The 18,481-nt window shown below is 45.4% G+C and overlaps 1 protein-coding gene across 1 annotated transcript in view; it reads right to left on the minus strand.

Moving 5' to 3' along the window:
- The window catches only part of ERN2 (endoplasmic reticulum to nucleus signaling 2), a 40,131-nt gene extending 28,930 nt beyond the window's left edge, over positions 1-11,201 (minus strand). The window contains exons 1-2 of the mRNA XM_075318144.1: positions 10,921-11,201; positions 382-499 (exon numbers count right to left, since the gene is read on the minus strand). Of these exons, the coding sequence (XP_075174259.1) occupies positions 382-499; positions 10,921-10,974 (172 nt within the window). The 5' untranslated portion in view covers positions 10,975-11,201. The remainder of the gene's footprint in view (positions 1-381; positions 500-10,920) is intronic.
- Between the last annotated feature and the right edge of the window lie 7,280 nt (positions 11,202-18,481).

Genomic DNA, 18,481 nt, shown 5'->3' on the forward strand with positions numbered 1-18,481 from the left:
CCTCCGTACCCGCAATGGATACCTCAACCTTAACAACACCGCCGACAAGAGTGGGGTGAGAAGGGAGCATGCTGGGGGCCCTGTTATGGGCCCTCTTTTCTTCCATCCGACATAGTCAGCAGCTGCTGCTGACTAAGCTGTGGAGCTATGCGTGCATGTCTGACCTCCTTCGCACAAAGCATAAAAACTGATGAGCCCGTAGCAGCACGGGGGGTGTATAGGCTGAAGGGGAGGGGCGTTACACTTTTAGTGTAATACTTTGTGTGGCCTCCGGAGGCATAGCTATACACCCAATTGTCTGGGTCTCCCAATTAGGAGCGACAAAGAAAAGGGTTTTTTACCCTTTACCCCAAACACCCACCCCACACCCGGATGACTTACCGTCTGTTAAGGTCCACAGCACATCCCCGGATTTCTTACTCACAGCATGAAACTTCCCATCCAGCGTAGATACAAAAAGCATGGACTCCGGCAGAGAGACCGAGGCTCCGCCATCACACTGCAGGACAAGACACCAGGATTAGGATGTGGCCTTTAGGCTAGTGAGTGCAGCTCTGCAGGATAATACAGGAGGTAACTCAGGATCAGTAATGTATGTACACAGTGACTGCACCAGCAGAATAGTGAGTGCAGCTCTGGAGTATAATACAGGAGGTAACTCAGGATCAGTACTGTATGTACACAGTGACTGCACCAGCAGAATAGAGAGTGCAGCTCTGGAGTATAATACAGGGTAAGTAATGTAATGTATGTACACAGTGACTGCACCAGCAGAATAGAGAGTGCAGCTCTGGAGTATAATACAGGATGTGGCTCAGGATCAGTACTTAAATATATCTACACAGTGACTGCACCAGCAGAATAGCGAGTGCAGCTCTGGAGTATAATACAGGAGGTAACTCAGGATCAGTAATGTATGTACACAGTGACTCCACCAGCAGAATAGTGAGTGCAGCTCTGGAGTATAATACAGGGTAAGTAATGTAATGTATGTACACAGTGACTGCACCAGCAGAATAGAGAGTGCAGCTCTAGAGTATAATACAGGAGGTAACTCAGGATCAGTATAGGATCAGTAATGTAATGTATGTTCACAGTGACTGTACCAGCAGAATAGAGAGTGCAGCTCTGGAGTAGAATACAGGAGGTAACTCAGGATCAGTACAGGATAAGTAATGTAATGTATGTATACAGTGACTGCACCAGCAGAATAGTGAGTGCAGCTCTGTAGTATAATACAGGAGGTAACTCAGGATCAGTACAGGATAACTAATTATGTGCACAGTGACTGCACCAGCAAAATAGTGAGTGCAGCTCTGCAGTATAATGGACGATGTAACTCAGGATCAGTGCAGGATAAGTAATGTAATGTATGTACATAGTGACTGCAGCAGCAGAATAGTGAGTGCAGCTCTGGGGTATAATACAGGATGTAACTCTGGATCATTGCAGGATCAGTAACGTAATGTATGTACACAGTGACTGCAGCAGCAGAATAGTGAGTGCTGCTCTGGAGTATATACAGGAGGTAACTCAGGATCAGTAATGTAATGTATGAACACAGTGACTGCACCAGCAGAATAGTGAGTGCAGCTCTGGGGTATAATAAAGGATGTAACTCTGGATCATTGCAGGATCAGTAACGTAATGTATGTACACAGTGACTGCACCAGCAGAATAGTGCGTGCAGCTCTGGAGTATAATGCAGGCTGTAACTCTGGATGAGTATAGGATCAGTAATGTAATGTATGTACACATTGAATGCACCAGCAGAATAGTGCGTGCAGCTCTGGAGTATAATACAGGATTTAACTCAAAATCAGTACAAAATAAGTAACGTAATGTAAGTACACAGTGACTGCACCAGCAGAATAGTGAGTGCAGCTCTGGAGTATAATACAAGACGTATAGAGAGCAACTGCACCCAACACTAGTGCAGTCAGCTTTGTCTATTCCCCAGTAACACTGGATTTAGTAGGACATTCCTCAGAGCCGCCCTTCCCAGTTAATTACTCACTGGGAGCTGTATATTTAAAAGGGCATTTTATAAAATATGATCTTGCGCCCGGCCCACCTGTGGTAGGACGCACCTTGTTCTCAGGTTAGGCTGACATGTCTGTTATCAGTGCAACCTCTCCCCATCTACATACATGGAGAAAGTTTCCTACCCAGGCTCAGAGTGGGATACATACTGTCTGCATTACCAACCGAGCCCCTTCTAATGAGCCGGGAGGACTTGGTCACCCTATATACAGTGTATACAGGACATATTGGGGCAGTATGGGGGTGCGGCGGAGCCCCGCTGAGCTGAGCTGGCGTATTCAGTGCCGGCCCGCTCACCTGCCCACTGTACTGTTTGCACAAAGGGTGGATTAATCCAGACGCCTGAAACAAAAGAAAAGTCACATGACATCAGGTGACGAGCGTGAGACCGGACCGGCGCAACACACATGACAAGTTTTTTTTTGGCCTTGTTCCACCTGTCTCCAGCCTTACGGACTGGAGTCATCATTTCTGTCGTACTTATGATGGATTTGTTGGGCTTTGCCAGGAGCTGGCATATAAAACGCCACAAATCCCCAAAATTTTGCGCAACGAAAATGTTGCTAAATTTCCAACTGTTTTTTTTCTGACAGAACTTTGGCGCAAACGGTTTCAATAGTGATGAATAAGTGCCTTATTATTTAGGGCCACGTGCACACGTTGTTTGTTTTTTTTTGAGGATTTTACCTCAGTATTTGTAAGGCCACGTGCACTTGTTGAGTATTATTTTACCTCAGTATTTGTAAGGCCACGTGCACTTGTTGAGTATTATTTTACCTCAGTATTTGTAAGGCCACGTGCACTTGTTGAGTATTATTTTACCTCAGTATTTATAAGGCCACGTGCACTTGTTGAGTATTTTTTACCTCAGTATTTGTAAGGCCACGTGCACTTGTTGAGTATTATTTTACCTCAGTATTTGTAAGGCCACGTGCACTTGTTGAGTATTATTTTACCTCAGTATTTGTAAGGCCACGTGCACTTGTTGAGTATTATTTTACCTCAGTATTTGTAAGGCCACGTGCACTTGTTGAGTATTATTTTACCTCAGTATTTATAAGGCCACGTGCACTTGTTGAGTATTTTTTACCTCAGTATTTGTAAGGCCACGTGCATTTGTTGAGTATTTTTTACCTCAGTATTTGTAAGGCCACGTGCACTTGTTGAATATATTTTACCTCAGTATTTGTAAGGCCACGTGCACTTGTTGAGTATTTTTTTACCTCAGTATTTGTAAGGCCACGTGCACTTGTTGAGTATTTTTTACCTCAGTATTTGTAAGGCCACGTGCACTTGTTGAATATATTTTACCTCAGTATTTGTAAGGCCACGTGCACTTGTTGAGTATTTTTTACCTCAGTATTTGTAAGGCCACGTGCACTTGTTGAATATATTTTACCTCAGTATTTGTAAGGCCACGTGCACTTGTTGAATATATCTTACCTCAGTATTTGTAAGGTTACGTGCACTTGTTGAGTATTATTTTACCTCAGTATTTGTAAGGCCACGTGCACTTGTTGAGTATTTTTTACCTCAGTATTTGTAAGGCCACGTGCACTTGTTGAGTATTTTTTACCTCAGTATTTGTAAGGCCACGTGCACTTGTTGAATATAATTTTACCTCAGTATTTGTAAGGCCACGTGCATTTGTTGAGTATTTTTTACCTCAGTATTTGTAAGGCCACGTGCACTTGTTGAATATATTTTACCTCAGTATTTGTAAGGCCACGTGCACTTGTTGAGTATTTTTTTACCTCAGTATTTGTAAGGCCACGTGCACTTGTTGAGTATTATTTTACCTCAGTATTTGTAAGGCCACGTGCACTTGTTGAATATATTTTACCTCAGTATTTGTAAGGCCACGTGCACTTGTTGAGTATTTTTTTACCTCAGTATTTGTAAGGCCACGTGCACTTGTTGAGTATTTTTTTACCTCAGTATTTGTAAGGCCACGTGCACTTGTTGAGTATTTTTTTACCTCAGTATTTGTAAGGCCACGTGCACTTGTTGAGTAGTTTTTTACCTCAGTATTTGTAAGGCCACGTGCACTTGTTGAGTATTATTTTACCTCAGTATTTGTAAGGCCACGTGCACTTGTTGAGTATTTTTTTACCTCAGTATTTGTAAGGCCACGTGCACTTGTTAAGTATTATTTTACCTCAGTATTTGTAAGGCCACGTGCACTTGTTGAATATATTTTACCTCAGTATTTGTAAGGCCACGTGCACTTGTTGAATATATTTTACCTCAGTATTTGTAAGGCCACGTGCACTTGTTGAGTATTTTTTTACCTCAGTATTTGTAAGGCCACGTGCACTTGTTGAGTATTATTTTACCTCAGTATTTGTAAGGCCACGTGCACTTGTTGAATATAATTTTACCTCAGTATTTGTAAGGCCACGTGCATTTGTTGAGTATTTTTTACCTCAGTATTTGTAAGGCCACGTGCACTTGTTGAATATATTTTACCTCAGTATTTGTAAGGCCACGTGCACTTGTTGAGTATTTTTTTACCTCAGTATTTGTAAGGCCACGTGCACTTGTTGAGTATTTTTTTACCTCAGTATTTGTAAGGCCACGTGCACTTGTTGAGTAGTTTTTTACCTCAGTATTTGTAAGGCCACGTGCACTTGTTGAGTATTTTTTTACCTCAGTATTTGTAAGGCCACGTGCACTTGTTGAGTATTATTTTACCTCAGTATTTGTAAGGCCACGTGCACTTGTTGAGTATTTTTTTACCTCAGTATTTGTAAGGCCACGTGCACTTGTTGAGTAGTTTTTTACCTCAGTATTTGTAAGGCTAGTGCACTCATTGTGTATTTGATGGCAGTATTTGTAAGGCCCCATGCACGCGAGTATTTTTTTTTTTTTTAGTTTTTTATCCCAGTATTTGTAGCCAAAACCAGGAGTGGAACAATTAGAGGAAAAGTATAAAACACGGGCACCACTGCTGCATTTATCACCCATTCCTGGTTTTGGCTACAAATACTGAGGTAAAAAACTCAACATGTGAACGTGGGCCTAAGGCTTTGTTCACACAGTTTTTATCACGTTTTTATGAGATTTTTGGGCCAAAATCCACATAATAAGCTTCAAATCTGTTGGCAACAAGCTTCCTATTCCTTTGACTGTGAAAAACGGCCCTATAGTGCACACGTCACTTTTATTTCCCCACGTGTTTTATTGTTAAAAAAAACCCATCTCTTTCTTATGTTTTATGTACCTAAATCTATAAATGTTGTTGGGTGAAGATTTTACAGCAAAAAAGCACCAAAAAGCCCCCATAGTTTCTACCTTTACAACTAAATACACATAAAACCCCCCTTAGGCTATGTGCGCACTAGAGCTTTTTACCTGCGGATTTACCCGCGGATTTGCCCCGGAAATTTCTTGAGAAATGTCTGCAATCTTTGTGCAGACATTTCCCATGAAATTCAATGAGAAAAAAAAATAGCTGTGCGCACTGTGCGGATTTTTCTCAAGAAAATTTCTTGAGAAAATTTTCTCGAGAAACTTTCTTGAGAAAATGTGCATGTCCATAATTTCCGCAGGTACCGGGGGTATTCCGGGGGTATTCCGCAGGTAGCAATGATGTGCGGTATACCACCGGAATAGCCGCGAATTACCTGCGGGAATGCTCATTGCTGCCTGCGGTTTTGCAGGAAGCGATGTCATTATGCCAGGAAGAGGAGCAGAGTAAACACACGTCACACTCCCTGGACGCCGCACAGAAGCACTTCCGTGCGACCTCCAGGTGCCCGTGCAGTGTGTGTCCTGCTCCGGCCTCGCGGCTGCCTGCACTGCAGTGTCAGTGTCTGCCCGCAGTGTCAGCAGCCTGTCACGCGGCAGCGCAGGCAGACACTGACACCCTGCAGTGCTGGGAGCCGCGGGGATGACGATCGCTGCTGTCAGGAGGTGAGATCATTACCTGCTGTGACGATCTCCTGCCTCCTGACGTCACCGCGGTCACTGCTGTCTATGCCCGTCTCGCGAGCGGCCCGAGACTGTCACTAGCGGTGACGTCACGGGCTCTCGCGATACTTCTGACAACGCGGCGGGCATAGAAGTGAGTGACAGCGCTGACATCAGCAGTACAGGAGATGATCACAGAAGGTAATGATCTCATCTATGCTCCTGATGGCAGCGCTCGTCATCCCCTGCAGTGACCTGAGCTGACCTATTGATGTTAGCTCAGGTCACTGCATTGCTCTCCCAGCCAATGGGGAACATTCTGTTCTTCATTGACTGGGACAGTGACTATGGTATGGATCGGCATGGGACCCCCCCCCCCCTTATTGGATTACACCGGACGTGGATTGATTGTTCTTTTCAATAAATTGGTTAAAGAGGCTATGTGGGGAGTGTTTTTTCAAATAAAACTTTTTTTGTTGTCTATTTTTTAATTATTACTGACTGGGTTGGTGATGTCGGGTATCTGATAGACGCCTGACCTCACCAACCCCAGGGCTTGATGCCAGGTGACATTACACATCTGGCATCAACCCCATATATTACCCCGTTTGCCAACGCACCAGGGCGCGGGATGAGCTGGGGCAAAGCGCCAGGATTGGCACGTCTAATGGATGCGCCACTTCTGGGGCGGCTGCGGCCTGCTATTTTTAGGGTGGGGAGTGTCCAATAACAGTGGACCTCCCTAGTCTGAGAATATCAGACCCCAGCTGTCCGCTTTACCTTGGCTGGTGATCCAATATGGGGGGACCGCACGTTTTTTGTTTTAAATTATTTATATAATTTAAAATAACAGCGTGGGGTGCCCTCTGTTTTGGATTACCAGCCAAGGTGAATCTGCCAGCGGTGGTCTGCAGGCTGCAGCCGTCTGCTTTACCCTAGCTGGCTACAAAAAATGGAGGGACCTCACGTCGTTTTTTTTTAATTATTTATTTATTTTATGGCTAAATACAAGGCTAAGCACCCTTTAGTGCCACATGAAAGTCACTAAAGGGTGCCAGCTTAGAAAATGCAGGGAGGTGGAACATTATATAGGTTTTTCTCATCTATCTATCTATCTATCCCTCTATCTATCTATCTATCTATCCATCTATCCCTCTATCTATCTATCTATCTATCTATTCATCTATCTATCTATCTATCTATCTATCCATCTATACCTCTATCTATCTATTCATCTATCTATCTATCCTTCTATCTATCTATCTATCTATCCCTCTATCCCTCTATCCATCCCTCTATCCATCCCTCTATCCATCCCTCTATCCATCCCTCTATCCATCCCTCTATCCATCCCTCTATCCATCCCTCTATCCATCCCTCTATCCATCCCTCTATCCCTCTATCTATCTATCTATCCATCTATCCCTCTATCTATCTATCTATTCATCTATCTATCTATCTATCTATCTATCCCTGTATCTATCTATCTATTCATCTATCCATCTTTCCCTCTATCCATTATCTGTCTATCGATTATCTTTATTATTTATTGCAGGGACAAACCTGCGGTAAATCCGCGGTAAATCCGCGGTAAATCCGCGGCAAATCCGCGGCAAAACCGCATGCGTTTGGTGCGGATTTTTTCCGCAGGTCCGGAAATCTTTCACTGGCAGAAGTTTCTCAAGAAATTTTCTTGAGAAACTTCACATTTCTAGTGCGCACATAGCCTTAGTGATGTTTGCCGTGGTCACACAGGTCCGGCCTCACACATGCGCATTTTTTGGTCTGTATTTGTTGGTTTGTACCGCAGTGCCCGGTCTGGCGGAGCAGGGTCGCCCGACCCAAATTTACAGCCTTATATGTGTCTATAAAGCTGGATGTTCAGGTTGGGAGATTCGCCGTATACACACCATGATATACACTCATCTGAACCATTGAATGAGGCTGACCTGCAATACCAGAACCAACCTAAGGGCAAAAGTGGCGCTGTTTCTGATAGAAAGATCCATGTATTCTAGTCCATACAACACTACAGATCCTGTCTGTGCACAGACACGGCGGCAAAGGTGGAATTCCCCTTTAAGTAAGGTTTATTACAAATATTAAGCAGTATGTTACATCATATAGGCCGGTCACTGACAGGAGCAAATATTGATTCATGCAGGAGCGTTTCCAGGAGAGAACCGGATGCGATTTGTATTGTATGGAATTATCCATGCGGAGGCCACACAGTGTCTGACGGACAGTAATAGGGCGACACCGCACCGAATACACAGGGGCATTAAAGGGGAATTACCCCCGACATGAAGGGTGATTGGTTACATGATAGGATGAAATAAATGATGCCATTCTTAAAAGTTGTCAAGCTCTCCGCTTGCTGTCATTGAATAGGAATCTTCATGGTTTTCAGTCCTGGTCATGTGATGGACACGCTGCACTGTAACGAGCCCTGCACCTGAGCGTCCATCACATGAGCTGGCAGGAAACAAAGGGGTTAAACAAGCCCGAAGGACGGGGATCTCTGTGCCACCAAAGGGGTTGGATATCATCACGTAGAGAACTAGAGATCCCAGCATATCATCACGTAGAGAACTAGAGATCCCAGCATATCATCACGTAGAGAACTAGAGATCCCAGCATATCATCACGTAGAGAACTAGAGATCCCAGCATATCATCACGTAGAGAACTAGAGATCCCAGCATATCATCACATAAAGAACTAGAGATCCCAGCATATCATCACGTAGAGAACTAGAGATCCCAGCATATCATCACGTAGAGAACTAGAGATCCCAGCATATCATCACGTAGAGAACTAGAGATCCCAGCATATCATCACGTAGAGAACTAAAGATCCCAGTATATCATCACAAAGAGAACTACAAATCCCAGCATATCATCACGTAAAGGACTAGAGATCCCAGTATATCATCACGTAGACAACTAGAGATCCCAGTATATCATCACGTAAAGGACTAGAGATCCCAGCATATCATCACGTAGAGAACTAGAGATCCCAGCATATCATCACGTAGAGAACTAGAGATCCCAGCATATCATCACGTAGAGAACTAGAGATCCCAGCATATCATCACGTAGAGAACTAAAGATCCCAGCATATCATCACAAAGAGAACTACAAATCCCAGCATATCATCACAAAGAGAACTACAAATCCCAGCATATCGCATAGAGAACTACAGATCCCAGGATATCATCACGTAGAGAACTTCAAATCCTAGCATATCGCATAGAGAACTACAGATCCCAGCGTATCACGTAGAGAACTACAGATCCCAGCAAATCAAGTAGAGAACTAGAGATCCCAGCAAATCACGTAGACAACTAGAGATCCCAGCAAATCACGTAGACAACTACAGATCCCAGCAAATCACGTACAGAACTACAGATCCCAGAAAATTATGTACAGAACTACAGATCCCAGAGAATCATGAATATAACTACAGATCGCAGCAAATCACGTAGAGAACTACAGATCCCAGCAAATCACATAGAGAACTATAGATCCCAGCAAATCACATAGAGAACTACAGATCCCAGCAAATCACGTAGAGAACTACAGGTCCCAGAAAATTATGTACAGAACTACAGATCCCAGAGAATCATGAATATAACTACAGATCGCAGCAAATCACGTAGAGAACTACAGATCCCAGCAAATCACGTAGAGAACTACATATCCCAGCAAATCACATAGAGAACTATAGATCCCAGCAAATCACATAGAGAACTACAGATCCCAGCGAATCACGTAGAGAACTACAGATCCAAGCGAATCACGTAGAGAACTACAGATCCCAGAGAATCACGTAGAGAACTACAGATCCCAGCAAATCACGTAGAGAACTACAGGTCTCAGAGAATCACGTAGAGAACTACAGGTCCCAGAGAATCACATAGAGAACTACAGATCCCAGCAAATCACGTAGAGAACTACAGGTCCCAGAAAATTATGTACAGAACTACAGATCCCAGAGAATCATGAATATAACTACAGATCGCAGCAAATCACGTAGAGAACTACAGATCCCAGCAAATCACGTAGAGAACTACATATCCCAGCAAATCACATAGAGAACTATAGATCCCAGCAAATCACATAGAGAACTACAGATCCCAGCGAATCACGTAGAGAACTACAGATCCAAGCGAATCACGTAGAGAACTACAGATCCCAGAGAATCACGTAGAGAACTACAGATCCCAGCAAATCACGTAGAGAACTACAGGTCTCAGAGAATCACGTAGAGAACTACAGGTCCCAGAGAATCACGTAGAGAACTACAGATCCCAGAGAATCACGTAGAGAACTACAGATCCCAGAGAATCACGTAGAGAACTACAGATCCAAGCGAATCACGTAGAGAACTACAGGTCTCAGAGAATCACGTAGAGAACTACAGGTCCCAGAGAATCACATAGAGAACTACAGATCCCAGAGAATCACGTAGAGAACTACAGATCCCTGTGAATCACGTAGAGAACTACAGATCCCTGTGAATCACGTAGAGAACTACAGATCCCTGTGAATCACGTAGAGAACTACAGATCCCTGTGAATCACGTAGAGAACTACAGGTCCCAGAGAATCACGTAGAGAACTACAGATCCCAGCAATCACGTAGAGAACTACAGATCCCAGTGAATCACGTAGAGAACTACAGATTCCAGCAATCACGTAGAGAACTACAGATCCCAGTGAATCACGTAGAGAACTACAGATTCCAGCAATCACGTAGAGAACTACAGATCCCAGCAAATCATGTACAGAACTACAGATCCCAGCAATCATGTATAGATCTACAGAATTCAGGTAATAATGTATAGATCTACAGATCCCATCGATCTTGTATAGAACTACAGATCCCATCATATCCTTTCCTGAGCACCATGCTGGGATTTGTAGTTCCCTCATAGACCAGTGTCCAGGATGTTGATAACTCACCTGTAGGACCCGTGTGAGGCAGATGCCCAGTGCCAGCCACAGAGCGGGGTGCATACCGGCGGGGGGTCTCTGGGGGGCTTTTCATCCTCTTCTTCAGTGGACACAGCCCTGTGGGTCCGCGGTCACAGCCCCTCCTCCATTACCGGGCACGGGGGCTGAGCTCGGGGGGGACAGTTCGGGCTGAGTTGGGGGGGCACAGGGGAGCAGCTGTCAGTTTCCGGGTGTCAGGCGGATCCAGGACACAATAAACACTTCTCCCACCTGCCGGAGTCCAGAGGATTCCCCTCCTACGTCACCGCGCGCACTGACCAATCACTGAAGCCCACACAATCTTTTTGCCCAATCAGGAGACGAGTGGGTGTGTCCGAACAAACCCGGAAGTAGCGTTGTGTTGTTGGTGGACACGTGGAGGTGACGGGCCGCGGTCAGTCACCGGCTGCAGCGCCGGTCTATCTATTGCATCACGCACACGTTTTAGGCAGATGCGGTAAAAATGCTGCAAAGTGTGAATAAGTGAAAAATAAAATGCAAAGTGAGTGACAAAGGGAAACCTAAAATATCAGTATTCAGTTCCTTCTAGGTCCCCTTGTCACAGGCAGGGTGGTTCTGCCAAACATCTTGGAGAACTGACCCCAGATCTTGTGTGGATCCTTCAAGTCCCCCTAGATAGATGTGATCGTGTGAGATCAGGGCTCTGCAGGGGCGGATCATCACCTCCAACCTCCAGGGATCCTCCTCCTATGTTCTTAAAGGGATTGTCAGACACTTGTAGACCCCTGTAACCATTTAAATGACTGTGTATCCCTTTAAAAGATAAGCAGGCTGATCCCTTTAAATGATCTGCAATTAAAGGAGTGTTCCTGGGCTTTTTTGGCTGAATTCGATCTTCTTAAAGGGATATTCTCACTTTTGAATGATATTTCCCCCTATTTATGGGGTAGAGGATAACTTTCTGAGTGCTGGGGTCCAGCGATTGTGGTCCTTGATTTCTCGCTGCAGGTCCAGCGGAATAAGGCAGAGGTCGATTTATGTGCACCGTGGCCCGATTCATTCTAATGGGACTTCTGATAACCAGTGGGGTGCAGCACTCGGAAACCTCCTGTGCTCCAGTTAAAGGGACTAGATTATGAGCGCGAATGGGGACAGTGTTCCTGATGTATGTAAAGCGCTGCGGAATATGTTAGCGCTATATAAAAATATTTTTTTTTTTATTTTAAGGGACTGTTTCAGCACAGGATGACTGTTCAAACCAGGCACTCACCAACACCTTGCTTTTAATGTACACCCCCCTGCCCGTCTTTGATTGACAGCTCTGGCTTCATAGAGTCAGAGAAGGGAATAGATGGAAAACCAGCAGGTGGTGAAGTGGACTTAAATGATTGTCTCCACCATGATTCAGGAGTGCCTGTGTTTGGTTTGAACAGTCATTCTGTGCTGACAAAGTCCCTTTAAGGCCCCCTTCACACTCCGTTGAGGCGTTCCGTGGGTTGTCTGTGTATTCTCTGTGTGCTATGTGTGTAACATCCGGATAGCACACGGACGGCGTGAACTTGTACATATACCTGTCTCCGGCGCTGCTGTCTCACTTGCTTCCAGGTCCACAGTCAGTGCAGTGAATATTCATGAGGCATAATGAGCGGGGCCCGGAAGCAACAGCTGCGCCGCAGACAGGTAAGTTTAAAGATCCATTTCATCTCAGTGAGGTGTCCTCTGGTGCGTGTCACACAGATCAAATCAGTGTGTGGCCCGTGTGATATCCATGCTGCTGGCCAAAACCAGACATGTCGCCATGTGGAGCACACGGATACGTTCCAAAGACACAGATTTGTGAATGGAGCAGCACGGCGCGTAATGGAGTTGCGCTTCATTAACCGTTTTTTCGGGATCACCGAGGACTTTGCTGGTCGGGCTCCGGGCGAACAAAAACTTATCCTCGATCCCATCGATTGCAGAGAACCTTAAAGCTAGGGAATACCCCTATAGAGGTCTACGGGATCACATGCCATGCTGTATATTCAGCAGGTGATTGATACCTTGATGGCACAGTCAGAAATGCTGTGTCCGAAGGGTCACAGATGAGACATAGAAGGTGAACTGTGCAATCGTGAGCTTGGTGTCAGCACAGCACGCTAAGGATTGTGGGATTTGTAGTTCAAGGTTGTGTTTATTTATATACAATATGTCCCGAAACTGGAAGTGTCCTGTGCCGAGCACTATAAGGGCGATTTCCCCCCCCCCCAATAAATGGAGTAAAATGCACGCAAGGCCGAGTTCAGACAAATGTATGAAGATGAAGAATCTTCTCAAAAATGTTTATCCATGTATCAGTAACGTAGTACATTTAGGAAAATTCCTTAAAGGGGTTATACCTAATTGAAAAAGGAAACCCTGCTGAGAGAAATAGCCAAGGGGGCTGGTTTATAGTTTATGTAACTTCCATTCACTTCTATGGGAATTACAAAGATAGGAGAGCTTCAGTAATCCTGGACTGTGAATGATTGAGAAGTGAATACCCCTTTAAGGGATTATGTCCACCATTAAAGGAGATCATTACTCTGCAATAGTGGCCACATCCCTGTAAAACCGATAGGGAAGGCTTTTTCTAAATCCCTTGTTCAGCCAATTCTGCCTCTGAGTGGCGCTATTGCGGTCCGCTCATCCCCATGAAGTGACAACCCCCCCCCCTCCCGGGGGCTCTGTGACCGGACATCCGGTGATGTCACTTCCAGTTGACCTGAAATCACCGCGGCCGGCCCGTCTACCTGAGTGACTGCGCTGTGGGCGGTATTTCACCGCTCATCACAGCCCAGCATCTCGCATGCTCGCTCTTTCGCTGCAGAGCGCCGCAAGCAGGAGCGATGCTGGGCTGTGACGAGCGGTGAAACACCGCCCACAGCCCAGTCACTCAGGAAGACAGGGGCCGGCCGCGGTGATGTCAGGTCAACTGGAAGTTGACGTGACATCACCAGATCTCATAGGTCACGTAGCCCGGGGGAAACACTTTATGTGGATAAGCGGTGATGTCAGGTCAACTGGAAGTTGACGTGATATCACCGGATCCCAGAGGTCATAGAGCCCCGGGGAAAACACTATGTGGATAAGCGGTGATGTCAGGTCAACTGGAAGTTGACGTGATATCACCGGATCCCAGAGGTCATAGAGCCCCGGGGGAAACACTATGTGGATAAGCGGTGATGTCAGGTCAACTAGAAGTTGACGTGACATCACCAGATCCCAGAGGTCATGGAGCCCCGGGGGAAACACTTCATGGGGATGAGTGGACCGCAATAGCACCACTCAGAGGCAGAATTGGCTGAACAAGGTATGTAGAAAAAGCCTTCCATATCAGCTTTAGAGATGTGGCCACTATTGCAGAGTAGTGAACCACCCCTTTTAGATTAATCACCTGTTTGCTGTATCGGTGATAACTTTATGATCTATGGGGGTTTTTCCACTGAGGAACCCCTTTAAAGCCCGTTCCTGGAACTGAAGTGCCCTGTAGGATTGAAGCTTTGGCCGCACGAGCTTGTCCCCACTCCATCCATTGTTTAGCAGAGCGCCATCTCTGGCCATACCATGTAATGGAGTGAGGGCATCAGATGTAGCCAGAACCTCATTCCTGGAGGGCATTTTGGGGCTTCGGGGACCCCCCTGATCTGAAAGTTATGATCGAGCTCTTGATAAGGTGATAATCTAGAGCCACCCATTATAGACTCAGGGTCTCTATATACAAGGCATGGAGGGCAGAGCAGATTTTGGAAGCGTAAAACCGTGGTGACACCATGATTCCATCCTACCATCTCCACCGAAGACTTGAATACATATATAGGTGACATAGAAACCTCACTTCTGGTCTCCTCGTCTTCCCTCGGTCAGTGGAGCCGATCCCAGAATACACTAATTATCCTATGTACACAACTCTCAGGTTACAAATAGGATCTTTTGTAAGAAATTGAAGGTAACCGGATCCTGCCGGGGACACTCCCTGGAGTAATGGTCGGGAACACGACATCCTGCTTGGTGCAGCTGACCTCTGTTTCCATTGTTCTCTACAGAAAACGTATTGATTTCCAGTAACGCGCGCCACCAGTTTGCTTGAGATTAGACGCGTTCTTCATACATGGTTGTGTGGATCCACTACTAACCCCTTGTATATGCAACCACTTCTCCCAAAATGCACATATGCACGCTCGATTTGGCTAACCATGCACGTGTTCTCCATAGGCAGCTTTATTCCCATGAGAATAAAAAGATTGGGCATGTTGAACTTTCCTCATGTCTGATCTTTATTTCCCCAGCATTTGCCATCGGTGAAGATTAGGGATGTCCCACATACAAAGGACGGATGACCCGTGCTGCAGCCATTCATCCAATGTGAATAGTCACCAGCAAAAACTGACCAGTCCTATCCCCAATGACAGATCTGCTATTTAGATACCGCTCCGTAACTGACCCAATGTAGTGCTTGTCGCCCTTTTTTCTATGCAGATGTTGGCCAAATCGGCAATAAGCCCTGGCACATTGGCATGAATGGGCAAGTGATCGGTTTGTGGCACACATGGCCATATAATGCACTCTTGTGACTGTGATCTCACATTTCCATAAAACGCTGTCCACATACAAACCAACTGTGGGCTGAACCCAGGTTGGGAGAGCTGAGACCGGTACCAACATCAGGCATCATAAATAGTGATGGGTGAACCCCCCGCTGTTCACGTTCAGGGGCCTTGCCCGAACATCTTGCAAAGATCGAGTTCGGGTTCTGAAATAACGCAAACTTGCCAGGGAGGAGGGGGGGGGGGGGGTGACCTTCCATGAAACCATAGCCATGTGACCAGTCTGGTGTGAATGTTGATAGCTCATGGGTTACAGGACCTTCCGTGAAGTCATAGCCATGTGACCAGTCTGGTGTGAATGTTGTACAGACATTAGGTTAAAGACTGGTCACATGGCTATGACATCACGGAAGGTCCTGCTGTAACCCATGAGCTATCAACATTCACACCAGACTGGTCACATGTCTATGACGTCATGGAAGGTCCTGAAAGTCAGATGTAGCAGAGCTGAAGATGCTCGCCCGCCTTTGGGCTACATTCGAGGGTTTTTTTGAGTAATAAAGATTGAGTCCTAAATGTCTTCTATTTTATTTCGAATAACATTTTTTTTGTGTTGTTTTATTTCACTGGTAAAATAACAATCACAGACGCTGTCACAGAGTGAACGTCTGTGATTGGATGCTGTAGTAACCTGAAAGCAGTCCATACACAGCTCTGCTTCATCACTCTGTAAAGACAAGCATCTCTACAGGGAAAGAAGCAGGAAGAGCCATGTCAGCTCTGCTTCATTGCTCTGTACAGACATATACAGCGCATGAAGCAGGGAGAGCCATATCAGCTCTGTTTCATCGCTTTGTACAGAGCGAGAAACAGGCTGACACTGAGGGTACGATTCCACATTGCATCACGTGGTACAGCCTGACACTCTCCGGACAGGGGCGGCTCAGCTGCATGGACATAAACACAGCCAACCCACTGTCAGAAGTGTGTGTACCGTGGCGGGTGATGCGATACAACACTCGCACAGTGACAGCCAAAGTGTAATCGAGTCCATAAGCCATTGACTCGGGTGAACCCTGACGTCACTGCAAACACGGACTAAAATAGCTGAAAACTGTCGAGTGACGAGCAGTGAAATGAATACCCCCGGAAGTTTAACAGGACCTTCGATGACGTCATAGCCATGTGACCAGTCTGTAAGCCAATGTCTATACAACATTCACACCAGACTGGTCACATGGCTATGACGTCAAGGAAGGTCCTTTAGTCAGTGGTGGTTACCCAGGGGCACAGTAATGATCGGACACAGAAGCAGAAGCGGCCAGGATACAGAGTCTGCAGGATGTGTCTCAGAACCTGTAAGTATAATCATAACGTTTTTTAATAATGTGCTTCTTTTTTTTTTTTTTACAGCCCATGGAACGGAACTGTAACACAAGCTTCCCAGGAAAGCTCGTGTTCGGGATCGTGTGTGCGAACACTAGGTGTTCGGTACGAACCCCAAACTTTATAGTTCGGGTGTGCCCATCACTAGCGTTAAACTGTGCTTCACAGATGTCTGAATTTGGTCTTAAGACGTTGTTTGGCAAACTTCGTTATTACAAGGGAGGTGATGATACGACGACACCAGTTATCTGCCAAAAACACTGCACGGTCCACATATATTTTATTATTTAAACTAAAAAATGGCCTTGATTCACCAAGACCAAAATATTGACGCCGGCCGTGATGAGGCGTCAGCAGGTCGTGATGAGTTACACACCTCTCCACAAATCTGGATTCAGATTTCTGGTGCAAGGAGCGCCATCGTTCTTCATGCATTAGATGAGCGGTGGCGTCACACCCCTAATGGCAGAGCTGGGAGAAACTGATGTGAAAGCACAAACATTTTTACAGCAATTTACACCGGAATTCTGACGAATTTGCTGTGTGTGAACAAACTCTAAGGCCGCTTTCACATTGTTCCTCTTCCTGTCCAGTGGTTCCGTTGGGGCTTTTGTCTTAATCCCCCACAAAACGGGTTTCGGACGGATGCGCCGACGGGGCCACTGACTATAATGGTGCAGACGGAGTCACCAGGTCCTCTGTCATGCACCATTTTTGGGAGTATACACCTATTGGAGGCGGACACCCAGACATAGTAGACCACCTACTGTAAGTGTATACTTCCGAAAATAGTGCACGACAGAGCACACGGTGACTCCGGCTGCTCCATTATAGTCAGTGGCCCCGTTGGTGCATGCGTCTGAAAACATTTTTACGGGAGGTTCGGATGGAAGCCCCGAACGGGACCCGCGAGAGAAACGCAGCGTGAAAGCGGCCTAAGGTTTCTTTAGAGGAGCAGATTTTCGCTCTTGGTGCCAACAGATCAATGAAAGTGAATGTGTTATATATAATGAATCATATTTTCCGCAGTCTGGGTTTGTAATAAATGCAACATGCGCTCGTCTTTCTTTTTAGATGAAATTCGATCCTTAAACTGCATGGGTATGTATACAAATCAGACGCCATAAAGATATACCCACCTATGGAGGTTAATGGGCAAATCAGACGCCATAAAGGTATCATCCATATTACATCCAATTATAACAGATCTATTGCAAAAAAACTGCATAAAAAACTGTATTTGGCCGTTTTTTGGGGTGGGGGGGGGGTGGGGTGTATAAAATAGATAAACAGTCCTCTCCAGGGGTAAAAAATTGACCATTTTTAATACCCTTGCCTAAACCCGGCTTTACTATGAAATTATACACAAACGCAAATAACAAATGAACCACAGCCGCTCTGGAGAAAATGTTATATTCTATATTTTTCTTTCGGAATTACCACAATTAAAAATAATACAAAAATCTATTCACAGACGTCATCAATCATTAAAAGAGGAATCTGCTTCCGGGTCCAGGTAGATTATACAAGATGTAAAAATAGAAATACAGGAAATCATAGACGGGTAAATCAGTAATAACAGAAAGGTTTTCTCACATTTAAGGGCTCATTCAGACCTG

Source organism: Anomaloglossus baeobatrachus, chromosome 7 (genome assembly GCF_048569485.1).
Source record: "Anomaloglossus baeobatrachus isolate aAnoBae1 chromosome 7, aAnoBae1.hap1, whole genome shotgun sequence".
Classification (NCBI taxonomy): domain Eukaryota; kingdom Metazoa; phylum Chordata; class Amphibia; order Anura; family Aromobatidae; genus Anomaloglossus; species Anomaloglossus baeobatrachus.